The sequence below is a fragment of the Desmodus rotundus genome, chromosome 13 (genome assembly GCF_022682495.2).
Source record: "Desmodus rotundus isolate HL8 chromosome 13, HLdesRot8A.1, whole genome shotgun sequence".
NCBI classification, from domain to species: Eukaryota; Metazoa; Chordata; class Mammalia; order Chiroptera; family Phyllostomidae; genus Desmodus; species Desmodus rotundus.
In genome coordinates, this window is record NC_071399.1 from 41,143,187 (window position 1) to 41,166,760 (window position 23,574).

General features: G+C 46.9%; 1 protein-coding gene across 1 annotated transcript; it reads left to right on the forward strand.

Annotated features, from left to right (window-relative positions):
• Positions 1–441: 441 nt before the first annotated feature.
• On the forward strand, positions 442–7,452 carry ZIC5 (Zic family member 5). Its single transcript, XM_053916599.2, has 2 exons — positions 442–2,205; positions 6,513–7,452. The coding sequence occupies exons 1-2, from the start codon at positions 750–752 to the stop codon at positions 6,953–6,955; spliced, it is 1,899 nt and encodes a 632-aa protein (XP_053772574.1). The 5' UTR covers positions 442–749; the 3' UTR covers positions 6,956–7,452.
• The last annotated feature ends 16,122 nt before the right edge of the window (positions 7,453–23,574 follow it).

Here is a 23,574-nt window from a genome sequence, read left to right on the forward strand (position 1 = left end):
CTGTCTGTGAGCCCTACGTGAGCGTTTGGCAGATTGGTGTCCTTCCCAAATAATAAGTTCCTAGCATCACCTCTACAAGTATGATGACGGGAGAACATCTGCTCACTCTCTCCAGAGAGCAGCCTAGGGCTCTTCCAAGGGAAGTGTGTGGTTGGAAGGTGGTTCTGCTTGCGCTGAGGCAGAGGTTTTTGAAGTGGGGGATACCTCCCTGCCTTCTGCACACCCCCCCCCCCCCCCCGGGCCCTTAGCCACCACTCGCCCTTCAGCCGCGTGCAGGCGCGCGCTCTGCTCAAGGAGCGTCTGTGAAACAAGGAGTGATGCGCGCGCAGGCCCAGCACAAACTTTCTGCGTGTGCAACTTGGGCATCCCCAGGGAGGCTGGGACTCAGGGCTCCAACCAGGGAGGGGGCGCGAAGCGAAAGCAAGGGCGGCTACGAGCAGCGGGGCGGATCTCCACTGAGACTAGGGTCTGAAAGGGAGCCAATCGGGCAGCTGCGGTTGCTGCCAATCACGGGGCTCTCTCCAATCCCACCTGTGCCATTTCCAAAATCTCGGTCCCACTGTGCAGCTCAAATGTGGTGGTTCACTCTGCCAATCGCTGGAGGACAGAGTGGGAACAGGAATACGCTGAGTTAGGAGGCCAGGACAAAGAAGTTAAAGAGTCCCTAATATATACATGTTTGGGGAGGCGGGCAGAAGGCAAAAAAAGTCCCCACAGTGAGGGTCTATGGGTCTGATTGTGTGGTTCTGATGGAGCTCCCTTTGAGCAAGAGGAACTCGCCAGCGCTGAGATTAGCGGATTTGGCAACGGTTCAAGCCAGGCCTCTTCAGAATATGACAGGCTTCCCGGCGCTGGCCAGCCCGCCCGCCCACTCCCAACTTCGCGCCATAGCCACGCACCTCCGCCCTCGGGACCTGGGCGCTGACCCCGGCGTGGCCACCACTCCGCTGGGACCCGAGCACATGGCCCAGGCGAGCGTACTCCGCCTCAGCCCTCCCTCCCAGGCGCTCCCGGCACTGCCTGAGGCTCCCGCGGTCACCACCCGCGCAGTAGCCGCCGCTGCACAACAAGGAGCCGGTACCTATTCTGGTGGCGGGGGCAGCAGCAGTGTGTTGCCCTCCGCGCCACCGCCCCCAGCCCCTCCTCTTCCTCCCTCCCCTTCACCCCCTTCCCCTCCCCCTCCTCCTCCTGCCCTCTCGGGCTACACCACCACCAACAGTGGCGGCGGCGGCAGCAGCGGCAAAGGCCACAGCAGGGACTTCGTCCTCCGGAGGGACCTTTCCGCCACGGCCCCCGCGGCGGCCATGCACGGGGCCCCGCTCGGAGGGGAGCAGCGGTCCGGCACCGGCTCCCCCCAGCACCCAGCCCCGCCTCCCCCCTCGGCCGGCATGTTCATCTCCGCCAGCGGCACCTACGCTGGCCCGGACGGCAGCGGCGGCGGGGGTCCGGCGCTCTTTCCTGCGCTGCACGACCTGCCGGGAGCCCCCAGCAGCCACCAGCACCCGCTCAACGGCCAAATGCGCCTGGGGTTGGCGGCAGCGGCGGCAGCCGCGGCGGCTGAATTGTACGGCCGCGCTGAGCCACCCTTTGCGCCGCGTTCGGGCGATGCGCACTACGGGGCCGTGGCGGCAGCTGCAGCAGCTGCCCTACACGGCTACGGAGCTGTGAACTTAAATCTGAACCTGGCGGCGGCTGCGGCTGCAGCCGCCGCGGCCGGGCCGGGCCCCCACCTGCAGCACCACGCACCGCCCCCGGCGCCGCCGCCGGCTACCGCGCAACACCAGCACCAGCACCACCCCCACCTTCCTGGGGCGGCCGGGGCCTTCCTGCGCTACATGCGGCAGCCAATCAAGCAGGAGCTCATCTGCAAGTGGATCGACCCGGAGGAGCTGGCCCGGCAGCCCCAGCCGCAGCCACCACCGCCCCCGGCCGGCGGCTCCAAGCCCTGCTCCAAAACTTTCGGCACCATGCACGAGCTAGTGAACCACGTCACTGTGGAGCACGTGGGCGGCCCGGAGCAGAGCAGCCACGTCTGCTTCTGGGAGGACTGTCCACGCGAGGGCAAGCCCTTCAAGGCCAAATACAAGCTCATCAACCACATCCGCGTGCACACAGGCGAGAAGCCCTTTCCCTGTCCCTTCCCGGGCTGCGGCAAGGTCTTCGCGCGCTCCGAGAACCTCAAGATACACAAGCGCACTCATACAGGTGGGTGTCTGTCCCCGGCTGTGCCGCTGCCGCCGCTGCTGCCGCCGCTTCTCTGCCTCCTCCTCCTTCTCGCCTTAATTTTTCCCTCCTTCTGCTACTTCTCTTTGCATACGTATAACCCGGACATGTGACTTCTTTTTTTTCTCTCCCTCTTTTTTTCTATGAATAAGTAATTCGATAGCACACACTGGCCCCGTGCTGGGTTCTCACATGGTGGAGTCTCCAGCGCTCCCGCAGCCTCTCCGCCGGGATCGGCCACGCGCTCCAGCAGCCGCCGCCGCCGCCTCCCCGGAGTAGGAGCAGCAGCAGCCGGAGCAGGAAGGCGCTCAGGACAGTCGGCAGCCCCCATCCGCCCAGCCCCGGGAATTTGGGGAGGGCGTTGGGGAAAAGGGGAGCTGGAGCCGGAGCCGCCCCGGAGTTCCTCTCCACGGGTGGCAGGCCCCACGCGTGAAAGGGGCATGTGGAATTTGCTGCGATATTGGGCCAGGAGACCCAGCTCAGTTTGGCCCCTCCAGGAGGGAAGGGGGCCCCTGAAGACTTCCCCTACACACACGCACGCACTCGCCCCAGTTACACACTCCACACACACACACACACTTGCACACACATCGCACGACCTTACACACCTATATTTCCTCCTACACCTACCCCCTTCCTCTTTGTTGGGACACCCATATACCCTGACACATTTTACATGTACACCCTCACAGTTACTAATTTACACACCTTCATACACACCATGCGTCGTCACACACCGCTGTCACACACATTTTATCACACGCGCCCTAAAGGGTGCTGGGGAAATTGGCTCTTTGCTTTTAAAGGAGGTTCTAGTTCGAGGAGTACAGGGCTAGCTGCAGGGCCTCCCGCGATCTTTGGGACCTCGCCTGCCTTAGAATTTAGGGGGAGCCTCCGGCACCGTGCGGGCCCCTCCGCACCCACCCCAAGCCCTGCCTTTGGGGGTGCCACGGGCCTGGGTGGCGGCGTGGGGGCGGTGGCATGGCCTCTGTGTGTCGCGTGTTGCGTTTGAACCGACAAGCACATTGGGCGGAAAGCGCTGATGAGTGTGAGAGCGGTCGGGATTTATAGGGACAAACGATATTACCCCTCGGAGGACACTTAAGTAACTGGAGTTTACATTCAGTAATTACTTGGCTGATTTATCGGTGTTGCGGCAGCAAGGAGGCAGCCGCAGGGCTTGGGCCTCAACGCCCGGCCAGCGGCGGGGGCCGAGGGCGTTCCGGTGATCTGCGGGAGCAGCCAGATCTGGGTGGCCCACGGCTAGAGCCCTGGGCCTCGCCTCGGTAGGCTGACACTTAACAGGTCTCCTATGGATCTGCAGATGATGAGCCGAGAGCTCCTTTTGCCTGTTGGGTTCTTTTCTAATCGATCCTTCCCCCTTAATTATTTTTCCAAAAGTAAACTTCCCACGAGGCTCTCGTAAAAACTCTGGTCTGCTAAGCCTGCTGCCTGCCCCTGTGCTCAGTACTTCCGGACTGCGTAGGGGCCAGGGACCGTGAAGGGGACGTGGAGGGTGCGGGAGTTGGAGACGTCCTCAAAGAGAACCCCTAAAAGCGGAGCCTGCGGCCTTGGCCCTTCCCTTCTTTCTAGGTCTCGGAGTGAAAGAGTACCTTTCCTTCGCGGGAAGGGAAGCTGTATGGTGTCGAGGGCCCTTTCCACCCCTTAAAGCAAGTAACTGGAAATTGACCGGGCGGAAGCTAACCCAGGTTCCTGCTTTAAGGCCCCAGACAGACAGGCATCCTCCCTCCGCACGCACAGCCAACCCCGCCCCCGCCAGGAGGGGGCGTGAGTGAGTGCTTGGCTCGGTCGGGTCGTGTGCCGAGACCTGGGTCTTCAAGGAGACCTACGGTTGTTTATTGTTTTCTGGTTCCACGTCGTGCGCATGGTTGCTTATGCCAGGCGGCAGTGATTGCATAGGCCTCGCTGGATACCTCGGGGAGGGTTACGAGCACCCCACGTTCAGACTCAAACCTGTGCCAGATGGTTTTGGCGATCTCTGGGCCTCTTAGCCATTGTACATTGTGTCCAGGGAGGGACCATCCTAGACTCCCTGCCTCCCCAGCCACTCTCCCTTTTGGAGGTTATCCGGGATCCCAGAACATACTGATCAAACGGAATAATCCCTGACCACTTCCGAAGGCCCGTTTTTCTGACCCATGTGCCCCTAATTCCGTTTATAACCTTCCACTGGTCAGGGCTGGAGTCCTTTCTGGAGAAGGACCTGATAGGATCTAAGAGTTACCCATACGTATCTACCATTACCCTACAATGTAAGTAGTTAAATTCTGACATGACCCCTATGTTAGAATCTGAAATGTGAACACTGGGATCTCACCCTTTCTAGTTATGTAGAATTTGCTTACCGTCCCCTTACTTCTGAATAAAATAGGCAATTCTGTCACCCTTTTTTCCCCCCTTCATTTTTCCTCTACTGTTTTATCCTTAATTTTCTACCTTCCCACTGCCTTTACTGGGTCAAATTGTTTCTCTCTATCACGTGCGCTGCTGGAGCCAGCTCTATTCCAGCCATTTAGTCTCCGTATGGCAGGACATGTAGCTTGTGCAGAAACGTGAGAATACTAAAAAAGCAAACAAACCAAAAAACTCAATATTGCCCATTTGCATAGAGTGAATAAAACCGCCATGTTGAAAGGGTTGATTATAATGTTTTTTGAAGAATGCTATATTAAATTAGTATTATCTCCGATTTAAAGTAGAATACAGAAATGAAGACAAATAACAAATTTTTTGATAAGAATTGATTATGGTAACTGTTGAAGCTCATCTACAGAGAATTTTTAAAGGTTGTGATTATCATTGTGTTATGTTGTATTTTCCTTTCTGTAGATCAGCATAAGAGGTATATTTGAATAATATCTAATTTTATTTTTAAACAATATTTCCAGGTAGGATAGGATAAGTTACATTCCAGGCATTACTTTCAGCTGTCCTTACATTCTCTGTCATTAAACTAGTTCATTGGAAAAATTAACCACAACAAAACTACACTGAAATATTTGTATTAATACTTTGTACACACTAAACTGTCTTGTTTTTTTTTTTTAATAAATTATCCAAAACCAATGAAAGGGCATACCCTGTGTGTCATCAGAGTAGCTGTTGAAATGGGTAGAAACCTAACTTTATTTGTTAAATCATTTAAATATCTGGAAAATATTAATACTTTAATAAGTGTGAGATGACTTGTTCAATTATGGACCCGGGTACATCAAGTTCCTATACACTGAGGTGACAGGGAAAATTCATAGTTACCTGCTGGATTCTTTTTTTGCTTTTTAATACTAAGGTGGGTGAATTTCTAGTTGTCTCGATGAGCATTTCCACTTCTATGATTAGGGGCCTTGTGTTTAAAAGTATTGTGTTCCTGGGGGTGGTTACAGCAGCTTAAAGGGGTTATGGGCCAAAAGACTGGTAAGTTGTTCACCCTTTTTGACTATTAAGTAATGCAGAAAGCTGTTAGAATGTTTACTTAAGGCATCAGGCAAATGCCAGGTTCAGGCTGAGGCTTGTGTTCTTTATTAATGTTTGTTAAGGCTCTATTTCACTAGGCTCTTAATTGCCCTGCAAGTTGTGAGGAAAGTTGGTAGAAGGAAGAGGCCAGTGGCCATTTCTGTGCCCAGCTAGGCTTGTAAAAAATCTAGTGGTCACACTGTTTTTCATAGGTGCCTTTATTTCTGAAGAAAATGGGATTTTGTTTTTTTTCCTTTCCTTTCCCATCAGTGAAATGTTGGGGAACACCCTGAAACAAAATGCCATTATAATAATTTTACTGTACTGACCCCAGTTTACTTTTAATTGAGCATATGTGTTCATTTTTCTTCTTTTTCTTATATTAAAAATATTTTTATCAGTATTTATCTTGCTAGGGGAAGCTGCTTTTTTAAAAAAAAATGTGTATTTTTGCATATATAGAACCTGAGGAGAGTGAGGATGTGGGTATTCAGGTCCTAGTTGGGTGTCCGTTTTACATTCTGGACCATGGTCTAGCCACACTCCCCCTGACCCTGTTGGTACTACAAAGTTGACATATAGCCTCTCACAAGCCCAGTCCAAGGAGAATCTCCAGGCCAGTGGTCGCCAGGCCCATCCCTGAAGTATTCCTTCCCTGATGCATCCTGAAACATAGGAATTAGGAATGGGAATTGGATTGGGAGTTGGTCTTCTAGAGAATGGGAAAATGCATCCTCATTTCTGCTCCAACATTTCTCTCTTGAGTGAGAAGTCTCTGAAAAGCAATTGTTAACCTTTCCTATGTTTTTTTGCAGGGGAAAAGCCTTTCAAATGTGAATTTGATGGCTGTGACAGGAAGTTTGCCAACAGCAGTGATAGAAAGAAACATTCTCATGTCCACACCAGTGACAAGCCGTATTACTGCAAGATTCGTGGCTGTGACAAGTCTTATACTCACCCAAGCTCTCTGAGGAAGCACATGAAGATTCATTGCAAGTCCCCACCACCTTCTCCAGGAGCCCTTGGTTACCCATCAATGGGGACTCCAGTGGGTGCCCCCTTGTCCCCCATGCTGGACCCAACCAGAAATCACTCTAACACTCTATCCCCTCAGGTGACCAACCTCAATGAGTGGTATGTTTGCCAGGCCAGTGGGGCCCCCAGCCACCTCCACACAACTTCTAGCAACGGAACCTCTTCTGAGTCTGAAGATGAAGAGATATATGGGAACTCTGAAGTTGTGCGGACTATACATTAGAATTTATTAGTAATAATAACAAGTAAAATAATAAGTGGGAGTCCTTGGACCATATCCTAACCTGAGACAATGCCAAGCCTGAGAAAATCCATGATTCAGACTTGCCACTGGGTCTAATTAGCCCTATTTATTTAGTATGAAACCCTATGGTGTTTGTACATTTAGTTAATTTAATTAAGATATTTGGGCTTTTTTTTCCCTAAAAACAAACAAACAAAACCAACCAAGCTGGACTTACACATTGCAGAGGGACAGCGCTGGGAACACAATGTACCAAGAAAAATAAATGGAGAGATCAATTAATCGAGATACACACTGCCAATGCAATATATATTTTTTCAAAGATGAGAGAAAGAACACAGAGTCGAGTCAACACAGCAACAAGGCCCTCTGCATTTCCTAGAGTGCCTTGCAAATGCCTTTGACACCATAACATGGGCTTCTTTGGAGCCTCTTAGCTGCCTCCTTGAGTCCTAATTCTGCAAAGTCCTCTTGATTGTAAACCATACACTTGCTGCATTGCCAACAGATCTTGGGCTGTACCTGTGTCCAAAAATACTTGTCATTTCATTTCCATTTTTATTATTGATCACATCTTAACAGTATTTTTATACAGGATTATTTAGTACCCTGCTTGTATGATTAAAAAAAAAAGATGCAGCAACCTTAATACATCTCCATTGTGCTACTGTGATTGTTCAAACAAAAGTGGAGATAAAAAGTTGCTGCAATAGACAACTGCGAAACTGTGATATTTTATAAAAGAACAAATTCAAGTGCTTGCTTTTTCCTGTTTTTTTTTTTTAATCTGAAATCTCAGATGCTGCCTCTTTACTATATTCAAACTTCTTGTGTAATAAAGAGATTATAGTTTAGATCATAAGTTCTTTGGGATGCCAAATTTAACAGGCAAGTCTAAGGAGAAGTGATGTTGGCAATATGCCTATTTTTTTTGAAAATGTGTTTTAAAAATAGGTCAACCCCTCTTTTATACTCTTATATCAGCCTTTTAAAAAGCCTTTATTTTTTGATGACCGAAAGTACATTTTAATGCATTTTCTTTGACCTGAGCACTGAACACACCAAACTATCCCATTTGAAAATTATAGTGTGTGAAGTGTATGATTTACATTAAGAGAGGGGAGGGAGTTGCTATACATATTAAAATTTTTTAAAGGTTTATAGTTACCACCAAACATTGATGAATGTGTGACCTTTGCCAGAGCTGTCAAGCTAGGATAAAAAAAGGTCAAGGACCTAGAACAATAACTCTTAATCGATTTATTTTCAGTTGGTACAGCACATCTCATGTGCAAAATGTAGTCTATCATAAACATACAAATATACTAAAGAGCACTAATTTATACTCAAAGACCCTGAAGACACCCCCTCCCCAGGGTTTGTAGTAACTTGTTTCGTGTACTGTGAGTGGTTGATGTAGTCTTATCATTGTTAATGACTTGTATGTGAACACTTTGTACAGTTGAATTAATTTATTTTCAGACATCCTTTTTTTTCTTTCCTGGAAGAGTTCAAAGCGCACCAAAGAATTATATTATGCATTTTGGTGAGAGATTGTTGTTTATGACCCATGGTTTATTTAAAAAAAAAAGGAGAGAAAATGGAAAAATATATTTTTAAACTTACTTGAATGAACAACGTAATGTGAAAACCAAGACTCTTCCTGCATGTCTTTTTTGCATTGTGTTGAGATTATATATAGTTTATAGATATATTATATTACTAGTACAGTGCATGGTGCTGTCACTTTGAAAGCCTTTCAATGTTGTCTTCAAATTGTGAATATGAAACCTGCAGACCCTCCTTTATAAAGAAAAAAGACCATAAAACTTGAATATAAAATAACTCTACATTTAAAAGTTTATTTGATTTTCATAGTATTCACTTTCAAAGCTCTTTCAAATAGACAAAAATGTATGAACTTTGGGGGGATAATTTATGTATTGTAAACTTATTAGAACAAAATATTTCTGATTTGTATTGAGTTGTTTTATTTATACAACTTTTTCAATGGTAGTTTGCACTATTCTTTATTATGCTACAGGTTTATTTATTATGAAACAAAGGAATATGTATTTTATGTATTTTGCCATGCATAGGTTAATTCTGCCACAGATTTATTGGTTCCTGATACACCTAAAATTAAAAAAAAAACACCTTAAAATGTGTACCTTCAATAGAAAGCAAGAATGATTATGGAGTAAAAAATTTAATAAAGATATTCTTCCTGTGTTTTGCTTATGCTTTACATAATGGGATATTTCTGCCATTCTCTTCCAAACAGAATGGGTCGCTGATATAATGAACATTAGGTTCTCTTTCCTTGACCTCTTTATTTCTTAGCCTTTCCCCAACCCATACAATATTTTTACAGCTTGGTTTAATTTAAATCTAATATAGGAAATAAAATATATTCATGAAGACTAAACACTGAAGGTTAACACTAGCATAAATCTTAGAGGTTACCGCACTCATTTGTTAAAATTAATGTCCTTAGCTGTCCTAATCAGTGAAAAGCAAATTTTAACATTTCTTTTGGTGCCTATCCTCTAAAGTATAAATAAAAAGGAATGAGGAAAAGATTGAGGGAGGGCAGAGGCTTCCAGATACACAAGCAAAAATGACCTGAGGTGGGTATTGAGTTAAACATCCTGAATGAAGTTGAGTAGTGGGCATCAAATACCTCTTACATCAGGTAATGGTGTGGAGGGCTCAGAATCTGATTTTATTGTGGTTTATTTGGAAGCTGAGTGGATATAAGTAGCAGCATTTTGGGGCAGGTGTTAAGTAGAAATAAGTTTTAACAAAATATCCAAGTGGCTTAAACTAATGTAATTGGCTATCTACTGTTAACCAGGCCAAGTATTTGCCTGTTAATGTTAGCTTACACAAAACTGATGAAGAGCAAATAAAAAATAATTGGTAATAATGTCAGTAAGCAGTTCTCCAAAAGGCTATACTGGCGTTGAAAAGTCGGGTTTGTTAAATGTAAAGGTGAAAACAGGTTGCCAAGAGTTGTTTTAAGCCAGGTAACAATAACCAGCACACAAAGGAGAAAAACACTCATAAATGAGGGCCTAAATCAATGGGAAAACTTATAGCTCTTTAATGAAGTTTCTTGTGAAAAGAAGGGAGGCATAAAGCCACCAAGACATGAATCATTCATGGGAAATATAAAAGATAAAAAGATCTGACAATGAGCAGAACCTTGTATAGAGTATATAAAACAAGTTTCCCCTTCTTATTTTCTGCTTTAAAACGTGCTATCTCCCACTCCCAGCTTCCTCTGTCCAGTCTATAGAGTTAAAGTTGACCACTGCTTATCCTGCGCCACTTCAAAGTAATTTAGTCCAGAATGGAAGGCTTGGCGCTTGGACAATCTTCATGGTGTGTTAAGATTTCTATGGCAATTGGCAAGCAAGACATTCCCATCTGAATATGTTTCAAAGAAAGCCACTTACTGACACTAAGTTGGCTATCATCAAAGACTTCATCTTTCCTCGGCAAGATGTGGCCCTCGCAAACACTGTTTAAATCATCTACCTTTGTTTTCCAGGCTAGGAGAATCTTCAAACACATGATTATTTGAATATATATATATTCCCCATTCAGGATGTTCTTTGGTAAAGCTAGTTCTCCTGAAACCTAAAGGACTGAGAAAGAGCTTTGGGGTGGGAATACTATTCTTGTAAGGAGTTGGAGATGGCCACACAAGAGGGATAGCACTGGGGACAGGAAAAGAGGAGGCTCAAACTTCTTGAAAGCTATGCCCAACTATAGTAGATGTCATATTTGTAATGCTTGCAGTCTTGTCATTTGTATCTTGCATTTTTGTGGAAGCTTTTGAGACCATGGATCATTCTGTCTACCTATCTATAACTCTTATGGACCTATTATCTCTTTCTCTATGAAATGGCACAATAGAAGTTCACATGAAGTATTTTTTATCCATGTTGAGTTAGGAAATACAATCTGGGAAAGAGGGAAAGGGAGCCAGTCTGGCTTCTCAAGTGATTACCTTAAGTCAGAGGAAAGAAAAGCTGAGCACAAGAGAAACAAAACAATCCTGACACTTATTAATACTTTCAACCATCAGATCACACTAACCGCTTGCTCATCTACTGCTAGTCTACCATGACAGACATATGGCCAGGGAAACCCAACCTTCCAGGGCTAGAGGGATGGCTAAGGAGATCCACAGTGAAACCCGCAGCCTTGGGGTTCCAGCACACTTCCCCTTCTTGAACAAAAACTCACAGAAACTTATACAGACACCCATGCACAAACACTCTAGAGCGCACACATTCACACACAGCAGTGAGTGCCTAATCAGGCAGGGAGAAGCTCAAAGGCATGTTCTTTGAAATTTAAAATGCTGCTTTTATGGTACATCCACACAGAGCATCAGGATTGCTATGGCAATGGACAGGGCCAGGGGAGTCCCTGGCAGAGGGTCCACAGCGATTGGAGACTCTATTAAGATACAGTTGCAGTGACCTTTACTTTCGTGCCAAGTTTGCTCAATTTTCACCTCATCAGTAATATATGTTTTACATATAATATTACACACATAATATGTGTGACACATGTATGTACCCATCTACTTTTTGCTAAGATTCCTCCATAGAACCTCCTAGTTTGAGAGAAAAGAGAAAGAATGAGCAGAGGAGGAGAGAAAGCCGAGTGGGGGTGGGGCTGGGTGATGTTGGAAAAGGGGGGAGAGGACCAGGAGCGCCAGAGCCCCAGTTCCTCTTCCTTCTCTCCCCACCTAAGTACTTTTATTTGTAGAGCGATTGTTCTTTGTTTATTTAATACAAGTACTGTGTGAATGGTGAAAAATAAACACGATGAAAAATAACCAAACAGATGATTCTACAAAGTGAAAAAGCCCGGACTTAATAAAAGTGCGAAGCGGTCACCGCTGAAAGAGAAACCCTTTGAAGTGGAACTTATTATAGAAGGAATACTTTGGGGTTGCCTTAACGACGCCGCTGAATCGAAAGAGCTCGCCTTTGTCAGCGATTTGTTCTCCTTTGCTGGGGTGCCCGGAAAAATTACTTACATGGGCTGCCTTAACATGCAGCCTGCAAATCAGTAACTTTGCAGCTCAGACTTGCAGACGCCAATCGGTAGCGGACAAAGAGAAGTCAGGGGGAAATGCACCAACCTTTCACGCCGAATCTCTAGGGACTGTGATGCACGGGCGTGCTGGGGGCGGCAGCTAAGAAGTTGTTTTACAACTGGCCCCCCTCACCCGGGCTGTCCACCCCCACCCCAACCTCCTAGTCTGGGTTGGGGCCTCGGCCGCCTGGGCCTCGCAGAGTTGCAGAGGAGGCTCGGAGTTGCAGAGGAGACTTTGACCCGGCCCTCCAGCGAGGGGCGCTCTTCCGCTCGCTGGTCCGGCGCGGGACTTTCCCAGCCACCGTATTTAACAAGGGTCGTTTATCACCCAGGCTCTTTGAAGGGTCGCCTCCAGCCCTGTGCCCATTAAAAAGGCGGGGGTGACATTTAAACTCCATTTTCAAGGATCGCGGGGAGATTTCATTGAAAAGGCAACTCGTTTGTCTTAGGAGCCTGGAAACAACCCCCTTCTCGCTCCTTTTGACCACATGGCATAACTCAAAAACAATAGTTCAAAAGTGAAATGGCATCGTGGTGTTCACTCGGAGGCAGGCCCCCATCTAGCACCAGAGAAAAGGGATAGTCCGCAAGACAATGTGCTTTTTGTGTCCTACTCTGTCACAAGGGTTGTGTTGTTTGCTTTGGAGGCTGCGCCTGTTATACTTTCCTGAAAGTGCTTGTGTTAAACAAGAGTTATAAGTCATCCAAAACAACAAACATTTTGATTTTCTTTGCCTAAAGGGCTTTCCCTGGCTATGGGCACCGTGAAAAATAATGTCCTTGCTGAGAAAGGAACACCAGTAGTAGCATTAGAAGCGGGCGCATTAAATATTGAATGACACGGGGGAAAAAGAGCTTGTCGAGGGGCACTCAGCCTTAAAGTCTTTCTTCAACCTTGTCTTCAGTAGCTGCTGAACTATTTAAGATGGTATTAATTAAGCCAGCTTCGGATGCCGCCGAGCCAGTCGCCCCGTCCGCCAAACTCGGTCAATGGGCCTGTGTCCCGCGCTCTGCTCCTGCGTTGGTCGAGCCTAGTGCAAATGTCACTTCTCATTTGGAAGCTGAAGAGAAGGGCCTGTCCTGCATTAAGGGCAGCAGGGATGTAGTCATCAGCAGGCGTTAAAGGAATATGAGGGGCTAGGGTGTGGGGAAGGGAGGCTGGAACAAAACGAGAACATCTGCCCTGGGCCGGGGAAGACAGTACACCGGTGTGCACTGCTTTTGGCACAGTTTGGAGAGTGTCATTTAGCAAACAAGAGCCACGTGGGACTCGCTGGGTTGGAACATCTACTCTCTAGTCTGTTCCTGTGTGAAGAAAACTAAAACCCCAGCCTTGCAAAAATCCATCAGGCAGTCAGGCGGCATATTTTACAAAGAGAGTAGCTTCTACAAAGACAGACAAATACTTGGTGCAAGCAGGCTTCTTTACTAACTTCCTCCTCCTCCCTAAGATCCCCTTCACTGATCACAAACAAAGCAAGCCCAAAGGGCCTCAGCCAACAACCTGAGATCCAATTTAACAGATGGTGAAACTGAGACCTCAAGCAAGACTCAGAAGATTTTTGTCAATATTTCCCTGAGAAGTGTGAAGTTGAGACCCTCATTGAGTCAAAAGACACAGACAAGAGTGGAGTTCTACTTAAGGGCACCAACGACTACTTCAAAATATCCCCTCCCCTCCAATACGAAGCATTTGGTTCAGAATCAAATGGGAGTTGGTTTCAGCAGCTAAAAATTCCTAACACGGAAAAAATAAAGAGAGAGAGAGAGAGAGAGAGATATGAAGCTTACTGACCACTAACTGTGACATAAATGAAATGCATGTCTTGAGAAACTATGTTAACTACTAGTTCTTGATGAGAAGAGGCAAAACTTGGTGAGGAGAAGGGGTGCAGAGTACCTAAGCAAACTGATTTTTGCATCCACAATCCCCTGGGAGTTGGTCTCCTGGCATGGAGTTCCAGATGGTTATGGGTTTTATTTTTTATCACAAGATCCTCCAGAGATTGGCAGGAGCCAGTCAGAGTGGTACAGGGGGAGAGGGGAAGAGGTGGGGGGGGGACTCAAATGCTCTTTCCAGTGTATGACTGTGATTCTGGTCCTTGTTCCAGGTATAGGGGTTTATCACCCTTAAGTTTAGATTCATTTGCAGCGTCTGTTTCTCCTTCTTGCGACCTGTGCCCTCAGGGCTTCCTCCAGCCTCCTGGGTTAGGAGTGGTCACCTATTCCACCAAGAGCCACCCTGCTGGAGAAAGCAGTTTCTACCATCCAGCGAGGCTGGGCTTTGTAAGCGAGGGGTAGAGGGGCGTAGCTGAGATCTGTCAGACCTGAGACTCTGGCTTGGGGCCTACACCCTCCGCCCAAGTGAGAGATGGAGGCGTCTCTCTAGGGCGGGAACCGCCAGAGCTGCTCAGGAAGTTGGCAGAGGTGGGCGGTGGAAAGGAGAGAGGTATGCCAGGCTCCGCAACAGGTTTGCAAAACCTGAGACTGGGTCTTCCAGCCCAATCGCAGACCTGGGTGATCTTTTTTGCGCCTCTCTCTTTGGTCCCATCTTCCTACTTGTACGTTTTTGCAGGAACAGGCCCTAGGCCATGGTAAGGGATGCAAACGCGGCCCGCGCCCCTTCTCTCTCTCTCACTCTCAAAACTAACCCCCTCCCCGACCCCACCTCAGCCAGTGCACTTGGGCTGCAGGCACCTTGCCAAGAGCGCGCGAGCACCCTGCGTGGCACACTGGCTTAAATTCCTGCACGAAGTGCTGGAGGTGGGGTGAGGAGGGAGGGGTGGGTGGCGGTGGATGTCCCTGACTGCTGGCGGTGCGCACAAGTTCAGTGTTCAACTTCCCGCTCTTAAAGAGACCCGGGATCCCTTTGGAGAGGCAGGCCCTCGGGAGCTGGCGGCGGGGCTGGGAGTGGCGTGAGTAAGCTGGCCGGCGCGGGGCGCGAGCGGCGGGGCACGAGGGCGCGACAGGAGGAGGGCGAGAGGGTGCCCGCAGCCGGCTGGACGCTTGGGAGAAGTCTGCGCGAGCAGCTGTGACTTCACCTATTAGCCTTGATGTCTTTCCGAGCAGCCTGGTGGAGTTAAACAGTCCACAATGGGCGCTCTGGGGCGCCTCCAGCCTGACCTCCACTCGGGTTTAATAGTTTCATAAGAACTTCATTAAATCAATTACTTAGTAAACACATCATCATTTATTTGTAATTAGCAGCGAGGAGCGCGTTCTCTTCCCCGGCCAGTGGCCCGGGTCCCAGCGGGGTTGGCGGAGTTACGCAAGCACTTTTGTTTGCTGAAGTGTTGACTCCTGGCATTATTCGGCCTGGGTAATCTTTACATCTTAATCTAGCATTCAGGGGGCGAAGGGATAACAAACAGGGTGCAGGCCAGAGGCCAGCCTCGGGGTCCCAGCCGCACGCATTACACAGCCATCGCTCCCCGCGCAGGGCGAGTCTTCGCGGCCGTCTCTCCTTCTCAGCGGAGAGGGCGAGGAGCACAACGGGGCCAAAGGGGCTGGAGAGGAATGATCCCGGCCAGGGCGATTCAGAAGGCAAGTGGCGAATGAAGAGGTGATGAAGGAGCGAAAAGAGGAAACCAGGAGCAGGAAAAGGAAAGCAAGTCCTACAAAGCGAGCAGAAAAGACAAACGCCCACCCTCATGCGTGTGTGCGGACGGCGTTAGAGAGGGAATGCGTGTGCGTGCCCGTGTGTGCGCGCGCAGGATGTGCGTGAAATCACATCCATTTCAGCTGCCAGGGAGTCGGGCTGAGAGGGGAACCCGAGGAGGACTGCCTTCCTGGCTTGCACGGAGACGGATCGTTAGTTGTGCAGGCTGCAAAAGTGCTTTAATTTGGGCATTGCAGCCCCTGGCGCAGCTCCTTGGTGGCCCAAAAATTCTGAGCGAGTTAAGTGAGGAGGGGGAGTTGCTGAAAGCCAGGCCAGAACCTGCGCGTGCTTAGAGAGGCGAGTAACGGCTCCGCGAGGAGTCTTGATTCCTTTTGAGTGTAATCATTTTCCCCCACAAGCTGCAGTGCTGGCCCAAAACCGTGCGGATAGTAAGAGTCTCAGCTCCCGGGGCCAGAAACGTAGTCGACGCGCCGCTGCGTCCTTGCCCTGGACAGGATTTCCACTGCAAGTTGAAGTCTGTCCAGCACCGGGAACTTCCAACTTTGCCAACGATCCCAGCCCAGGAAATGGAAAGGACCCGAGAAGGGTTGGGGGAGGCAAAGGGTCACACTGGTGATCCGGCTGGGGATGACTCAGGAGAAGGAGAGTGTGAACAACTCAGATTAGGAGGAAGCCCACATACACAAGTGGGCTTCCAGAAGAAACAGTGGTCCCAGAGAGGGTCCTTGAGGTTAGTCTCTTAGGTGTGCCCGTGTATCTGTGAGTTTTTGAGAAGAGGGTCTTGAATTTCCCCACTGGTGAGGAAGGCCAGGTTTGTTTGATTCAGGATAGTATTTGGAGGCAATGAACGTGTGAAGGTCGTTGTTGCTTTTTGTAGTGATACCACACAGAGTGAGACAGTGTTTGGAGTGTTTGTACTCTAGCGTGTCCAAAGAGAGCTTGGTGCGTCATTGGGTGGCTGCATGGTGACATGGTCTGGTCTTGGGTGGGAGTGAGAAGGAGAGAGTTGAAGTGTGGCCAAAAGGCATCTTGATTCAGCTGAGCGTGGTTGGGCTCCTGGGAATGGCAATTTTGCTTCCCAGGGACCCTGACCTTGGTTCTCCTGAAGCCTCCAGTCTGGTGAGCCAGTACCCAGGACAATACACTGGGCTCCCAGCAGGGGGGTGGGGGAGGTATTAAATCTCCAGCTTCCTCAGTTCTCCATTCTTCTTGTTCCCGCTTTCCTCAGGTCTCACCATCCTACCATCATTCTGTTCCTTTTTCTATCCTCCTTTTTGCACAGTTGACTCACAGGTCACTTGGCCCTCTACCCCAGAGTCTGATACATCCTTATGCCTGCTGGACGCAGGATGAGAAAGAGGCAGGCGGCAGCTCAGATCCTCCAAATAGGCCTACTTGAATTGCAGAGATCCCACTGAGATCCCCAGCTGCCACCAACTTACCCTGATGGTCTGAGAGGTTGGGTCAGCCTGAAAAACAGGAAATGGATGGAGAGAAGATCCATCAACCAGCAAGTCAGCAGTCTTTTGAAATATAAAAGCACTTTGCATATTCCCCCCCAAAGTGTGTCCCTCCTGAAGTACTTGAAATAGTCAAATGCATACGCATAAAGTAAAATATGATTTTCTTGAATATATCTCCAAACACTGTTGCATACGGTTTCTGCTCTGGTATAATGAATACCTATGCATGTGAAATGTATATTTGATCAGACCCATCTTCACACACACACACACACACACACACACAGCATATTTAAATCCAAACTGTATGGGCCTACACATCCTGGACTTACCCACATTTAGGATAACCCTTATGGGAGCAAAACTAAGAAAGACTACATTTAAAATGAAATTAAAATGTAATTCACTCCTTACTTCTCTCTCCACTTCTCCCTCTTCCTCCTTCCTCTAACACCATTTAATAAAATAGCATCGGTTGGAGATAAGAAGGCAAGTCATGCAAGAATTTTATGAGTAAGCAGGGAATTTGGTGAAGTTGTTTGATTTAGAAAGTCTGGCTGCTGGTTGCGAGGTTTGCTTAGTGATGTTCAGATTATGTATCTCTGCCTGTCCCAGGTCCTAATAGCATTTAATCCATTAACTGGCTCATATCTCAGATTCTGTTCTCTTTCTGACTTGACTGGGATGAGTACACTGCTGGACCTTACCTGAAGCTCCCCCTGCATCTTGGGAGCCCTGTTCTCTATTCTCCACCTCCTTGCAGTGGGGCTTCCTTTCCTTACTGGCCTGATCTCCATATTTGTCTGAGGTCCATACCAGTGGGCCTGCCAGCCTGAAAATAATAGACATCATGCTCACATTCTGTCATCTCTGCATAGGGCTGTGATCAGGCTTCTCTCATCACTAGTTGCAGTTTCATTTTCTTGTCTTGGAAGGCAGAAGAAGGCCTGGCACTGACATGCTATAGATGCAAGGCTGGGCCAAAACCTGGGTGAGGGGACCCAGGAGCTTTTGGGTAATGATCTGTAAAAGAAATTTAAGGGAGTGCCCAGGGGAAATGTGAAAACCTGGATTATGCCAATGTTTGTTTCTCTTTAGGGCACAGGACAAAGGTCCGACTGCTCTGGCCATTTCTTAAACTGGCCCCAAAGAGGAAGCATCAGAAAAACCCATGACTTAGGTCAAGTGTCTGTTGTGTTACTGAGAGAAACTTCTGGGTAGGCATCAGCCTCAGCTTGGGCTTTCCCTTTCTGTCTTCAGACTCCACAGCTTTGGCGGTCCCCATGTTCTCCTGTTTGTAACAGTGAGGTGCTTTTCAGGAAGGAAGAACCCCAAAAGATGGGGGCAAGTCCAGGAGAAGCTCTGCAATCTAACCAGTGCCACTGCTCCCCACCCACTCCTGTTATTTCTAACTTTGACTTTCTGGAATCTTTCTATCTACTCTGTAAATCAGAGTGCTGAGTTGGTCCAAGGGGAAACATGCCTTGAAAGAACTTTAGTGTCTTTGGCCACTGGCAAGGAGATTGGAGTGTTTATTTTCTGAGACTCCTCCAATCTGAATGATGCCTGTTAGGAAGGCAGCAGAGAAATTGCTCCATGAAAGTAACCCTCTTGGTTTTTAAGCTCCTTTTTGAGGTTAAAACTGGGTGGATGTCTGGGGAATTATAGACATAAAGCTTCTTATTTCTTTATGACCAAAGAAGGTCCATCCTAGGTCCTGGGGAGCCAGAGACAGCCTCTCTTGGAGCTGGGCACTCTGAGGCTCTCTGGGTTCAGAGCTGTAGGCCCTGGGCAGAGATTCAATAAGAGAGGGCATGGGAAGTTGTAGAGAAACCTAATGTCCATTACTCACATGTTTTCTGCCCTATATAGGCAGAAAATTCTATATTTAAGAATTCTGCTTATATAGATAACATACATGGACAGACATATGAGGTCTGTCCAGAAAGTATCCAGCCATGTGCTGTGAAAAATAGAGACATTTATTGAAGAAGATACAAGAAACATTGTACATAGGACAGTGACACCTCAGTCCCCTTCAAAGTAGGCACCTTGGGAACTCACACAGCTCTCCCATTCACCATCAGCTTCCCAGTTGTAATTTCCTGAATCTTGTCAACAGTCTGAAATCTCTTCCCTTTCAAAGGTGATTTTAGTTTTGGGAAAAGTCAGGAGTCACAGGGTGCCAAATCTGTGCTGTAGGGGGGCTGAGTCACCTGGGTGATTTGATGTTTTGCCAAAAAACTCTGTACAACATGTGATACATGAGTGGGCATGTTGTTGTGATGAAGATGCCAATCACCAGTTGCCCATAGATGCAGCCTTCTGAATCATCTGAATAGTTTCCGAGGAGGAATGTTCCAGCTTAATGCAAAATTTGATGCAGACTTGTTAGTCTACTCGCTCAGTCATTTTGAATGTGATGGCCACACAGTACACACACTCACTCAACTGTGTCGGTCACCCCTACTGACTACCACAGTGAAGTCATCATTGTTCACGCATGTGCATTCCAGTCCACTTTTCTTGGCTGCCAGGTTACATCAATGTCATGCAAACAATTCTCATTATATTAACAATGGCTGGACTTTTTCTGGACAGACCATATATATACAATACATAAAACCTACCATTTGAACCATTTTTAAGGTATAGTTTTCTGGCATTAACTACATTAGCATTGCTGTGCAACCATCACCCCCATCCATCTCCAGAATTTTTCATCTTTCCAAACTGATAACCTTTATTCTACTTTCTGTTTTTATGAATTTGACTACTCTGGGCACTTCAAGTAAATGTAACTGTACAATATTTGTCCTTCTGTGTGTAGCTTATTTCACTGAGATGCTTTTATCAAGGTTCACCCATATTGTGTATGCATCAGAACTCCATTTCTTTTTATGGCTAAATAATAGTCCAAAGCATGGACATAGGTGGTTTGGTTTATCTGTTCATCTGCCAATGGACATTTGGGTTGTTTTTGCCTTTTGCTACTAAGAACACGGGTGCGCTCACACGCTTTTATATGTACATATGTACCTTTATAATATGCTTTTTAATGAACCAGTGTAAAATACTTTAAAGGAAAGTTCTAGCCAAGAATTTAAAATATCATATATTTCACTTCAATCTGGCTTTCTGAGGTCAACAAAGTGCAGCTGGAATTCAAAGGAGAACCAAAGCATTGTTTTCTGTTCCATGGTATTCCCATCTGTGTGTGTGTCCAGCCCTACCCAGTGCTGCAGCTTCAGAGGAACCATTAACACATTAATATTATCAATAGCAGGCAGTGCCTGAGCCATTAGGGATTTATGAAAACATCTGAAGCGAGTTGTTTCAAAGTGCTGATTTGTTTTATAGTCAGTATTACATTTTATGACAGGCTCTTTTGCCAGCAAAATGAGAGTATAAGCATCATACACAACCCAGTAGACGGAAACTGGTGCCCTGTGCTGCCTTGCAAATTTGTGTTTCAGATCCCTTGGGAAGCTCTTGCAATTTGAAGGGTCATCCTAGAACTCAAACGGGAATATGCCCCGCTTACATTTTTAGCCATAGAAAAACTACAGACCCTTCGCTTTCTGTCATTTTCCTAAAAAAAAAAAAAAGTTTCTTATTGCTTTATGACATAGCAAGAAAGGCAGTCTCTAGTAAACCAAGGCCAAACATTTTCTTGACCATTTCTGCTTTTTGGGGCAAACTCTCTAGTTCTGGATAGGCAGTTTCAACTCTCATTAGGACAGTGGTGCCAAAGAAAAGGAACAAGCTGGTAACTTGGAGGAAATGGATGTATGTTTCTCTGCTTCACCAAAACTCAAAAAACTCCATTCAGACATCTACCACCTCCACCCACTGCCCCCAACATCAACCCCAAAAGAAGACTCTGGAGTATAGGTTGATGGGGTAGGGATGGGAACCCAGTAGTATGGAGGGAAGAAACATTCCTCCTCCCTCCAACCCCCAAATCAAAGCTGTGATTTGTGGGTCCCTCATACCCGCTCCTCTCTGGGATGAGAGAGCACTAGAAAGTTCCTTCCAACAGTTCCCAGGGAGCAGGGTTTGTAATATTTTACAGCCACTGTTTAACATTTCCCTACCTAGTTATTAAACACGAAAGGGAGTAAATTAAAATGGTGAGGTAAAATGAAATAAAAGGAGCCTTTTTTTTTCTGTAAAGAGACAACACCTAATTAAGGAATATTTAAATCCCACAAAAATGCAGACTCTCATGCATAACATAAAACTTCTCCTTTTAAACCAGGAACAAAACCCAGAAAATTGAGGACAGGCCCAAGAGGTAGCCCTTTAAAACAAGAAAACTCCTTCCTCTCGAGACTTCTCACTCGTTTCCCCCTTCCTTTTTCCTCTTCCACAGTCCTGGGGGAAGATTAAACTTAAAACGACTCCTTTGAGTTAAAGTTTTTTGGGCCACAGCCAACCAAGCATGCAGCCAGCCCTTCCCTCCTGCCAGCAGCGGCTCCTTGCTTCAGCCACAACTGGGAGCCACGAGTTCATCCCACCTCCCGGGCCCCCCATAGGGCTTTTCAGTCCTAATTCACTGTTCCATCCAAGACTCTTTTGTCCCCTCCCTACTGCTTTTTTGGAGGGAGGGCATGGGGAGTGGGGCAACACTTTCTCTAACTCCCCCTTCTCTTTTCTGGGGAGCTTTCTGAAACAACACGCCCACCCTTCTTCCATTTCTCTCAACTTCCCAGAGCTTGGAGAGTGGGACCTTCTTTCTCTTTCGCTTTGTCTTTCAATTGGTTCTCAGATTAGATGTCAAAAGCTCTGATCTCCTTCAGGATTTTACCCTGGGTCCCACATTCAGTTCTTCCCAGTCTGAGCCCCTCCTTCCTCCACTGGGTGTGGTCTCTGGCCTTTGCTCTCAGCCAGTTGTGAGGCACCTGCTGGGAATAAAACTCAGAAGGTCTAAGGGTTTGCTCAACACCACGAATGTGTAAGAAGCTGGCTTGGCCTTTGGAAACATGCCTCCTGCCTCCTGTCTGGTCTAGCAGGGTTACCTGTAGGACAACAAAGGCAGAGACTGCTCTGTGGCTAGGACAGGGTTCTTCCCATAGTAGTAGCTAAATTCCTTCCTTATCCCTGTAGTTGTTTTTAATTTTTTTTTATTTATTGATTTGAGAGAGAGAGAGAGGAACCGATTTGTTGATCCACTTACATATGCATTCATTGGTTAATTGTTGTGTGTGCCCTGATGGGGGGTTGAACCCACAACCTTGGCATTAGGATGATGCTCTAACCAACTGAGCTACCTGGCCAGGGCCTCCCTTTAGTTATTCTTTTAGGAAAGTATCATTCCTGTTGTTTAGTTTTATCACTGGGAGAGAGGGGGGAGAAAAGAAAGCTATCAAAAAACTAAAAAACACGGATTGATACGTCTTGAGATGTGTACAAATTAAAGACATTCTTAATAACTTCTCATCCCAAGTTTCCCTTTCTGATATTATTTTAGAATTTTGGTGGCTTGAAAGTCCTGCAGAATTTTCACCAATGTCACAACACATAGGATGGAGACAGACGTTCCTATATTCCTGCTTATTAGACTAAAGAATAAAAGAAAATATTTTTTTCTTTTCAAGAAATAAGGAAAGGCTATTTTGTTAGCATTTTCTTGGTGGGGATGGATCCTGTGTCTGCCTTTGCCTTTTAACAGGGTAGGTGTGGATGGCACCAATGTAGCATGTAATAGAAGCAGCGTCTGGCTTTCCCTGATCTGCTACAGAAACATTTGTGTGGCTGGCTCTGCCCAGGTCTGGGAACCCAGGCCTCTTAGCTGCAGTCCTACCTTCTCTTTTCTTCTCTGAAACATGAAGGGGGGTGGAAATATTTTAAAGTTCTTTAATTCCTTTTATCTACATTAAAATGCAGTGCATATCACAATTCTGAGTAAAACCCTGGGTAGTGTTTTTAGAAAATATCTTAGATCTATGTTATATCTACCTAACACTCTAAGCCTTGCACATGTATTAACTATTAATTCATGTACTACCTCCCCAAAGTAAAGTGAGTTGGCTTCACTATTCTTGTTTCTTGGCTGAGGAAACTGACTCAGAGGGTTAACCTCACACAGTAGTAGGTGTGGGACAAAATTAGTTAAGGTTTTTTGTTTGTTTGTTTGTTTTAAACCAAAGCATACTACATAGCAATTAAAAAGAATAGAAACCGATGTTGTGATTTGGTGACCAGATCTCTAAGGTTTTCTGATATAATATGATCATTGGAAGACCATGGTTCCATTAGTTGCTCTTTCAAAAAAACATCTTTCTTCCCTGGCTGGTGTGGCTCAGTGGATTGAGCACTGGCCTGTGAACCAAAGGGTTGCCAGTTCTGTTCCCAGTTACGGCACATGCCTGAGTTGTGGGGCAGATCCCCAG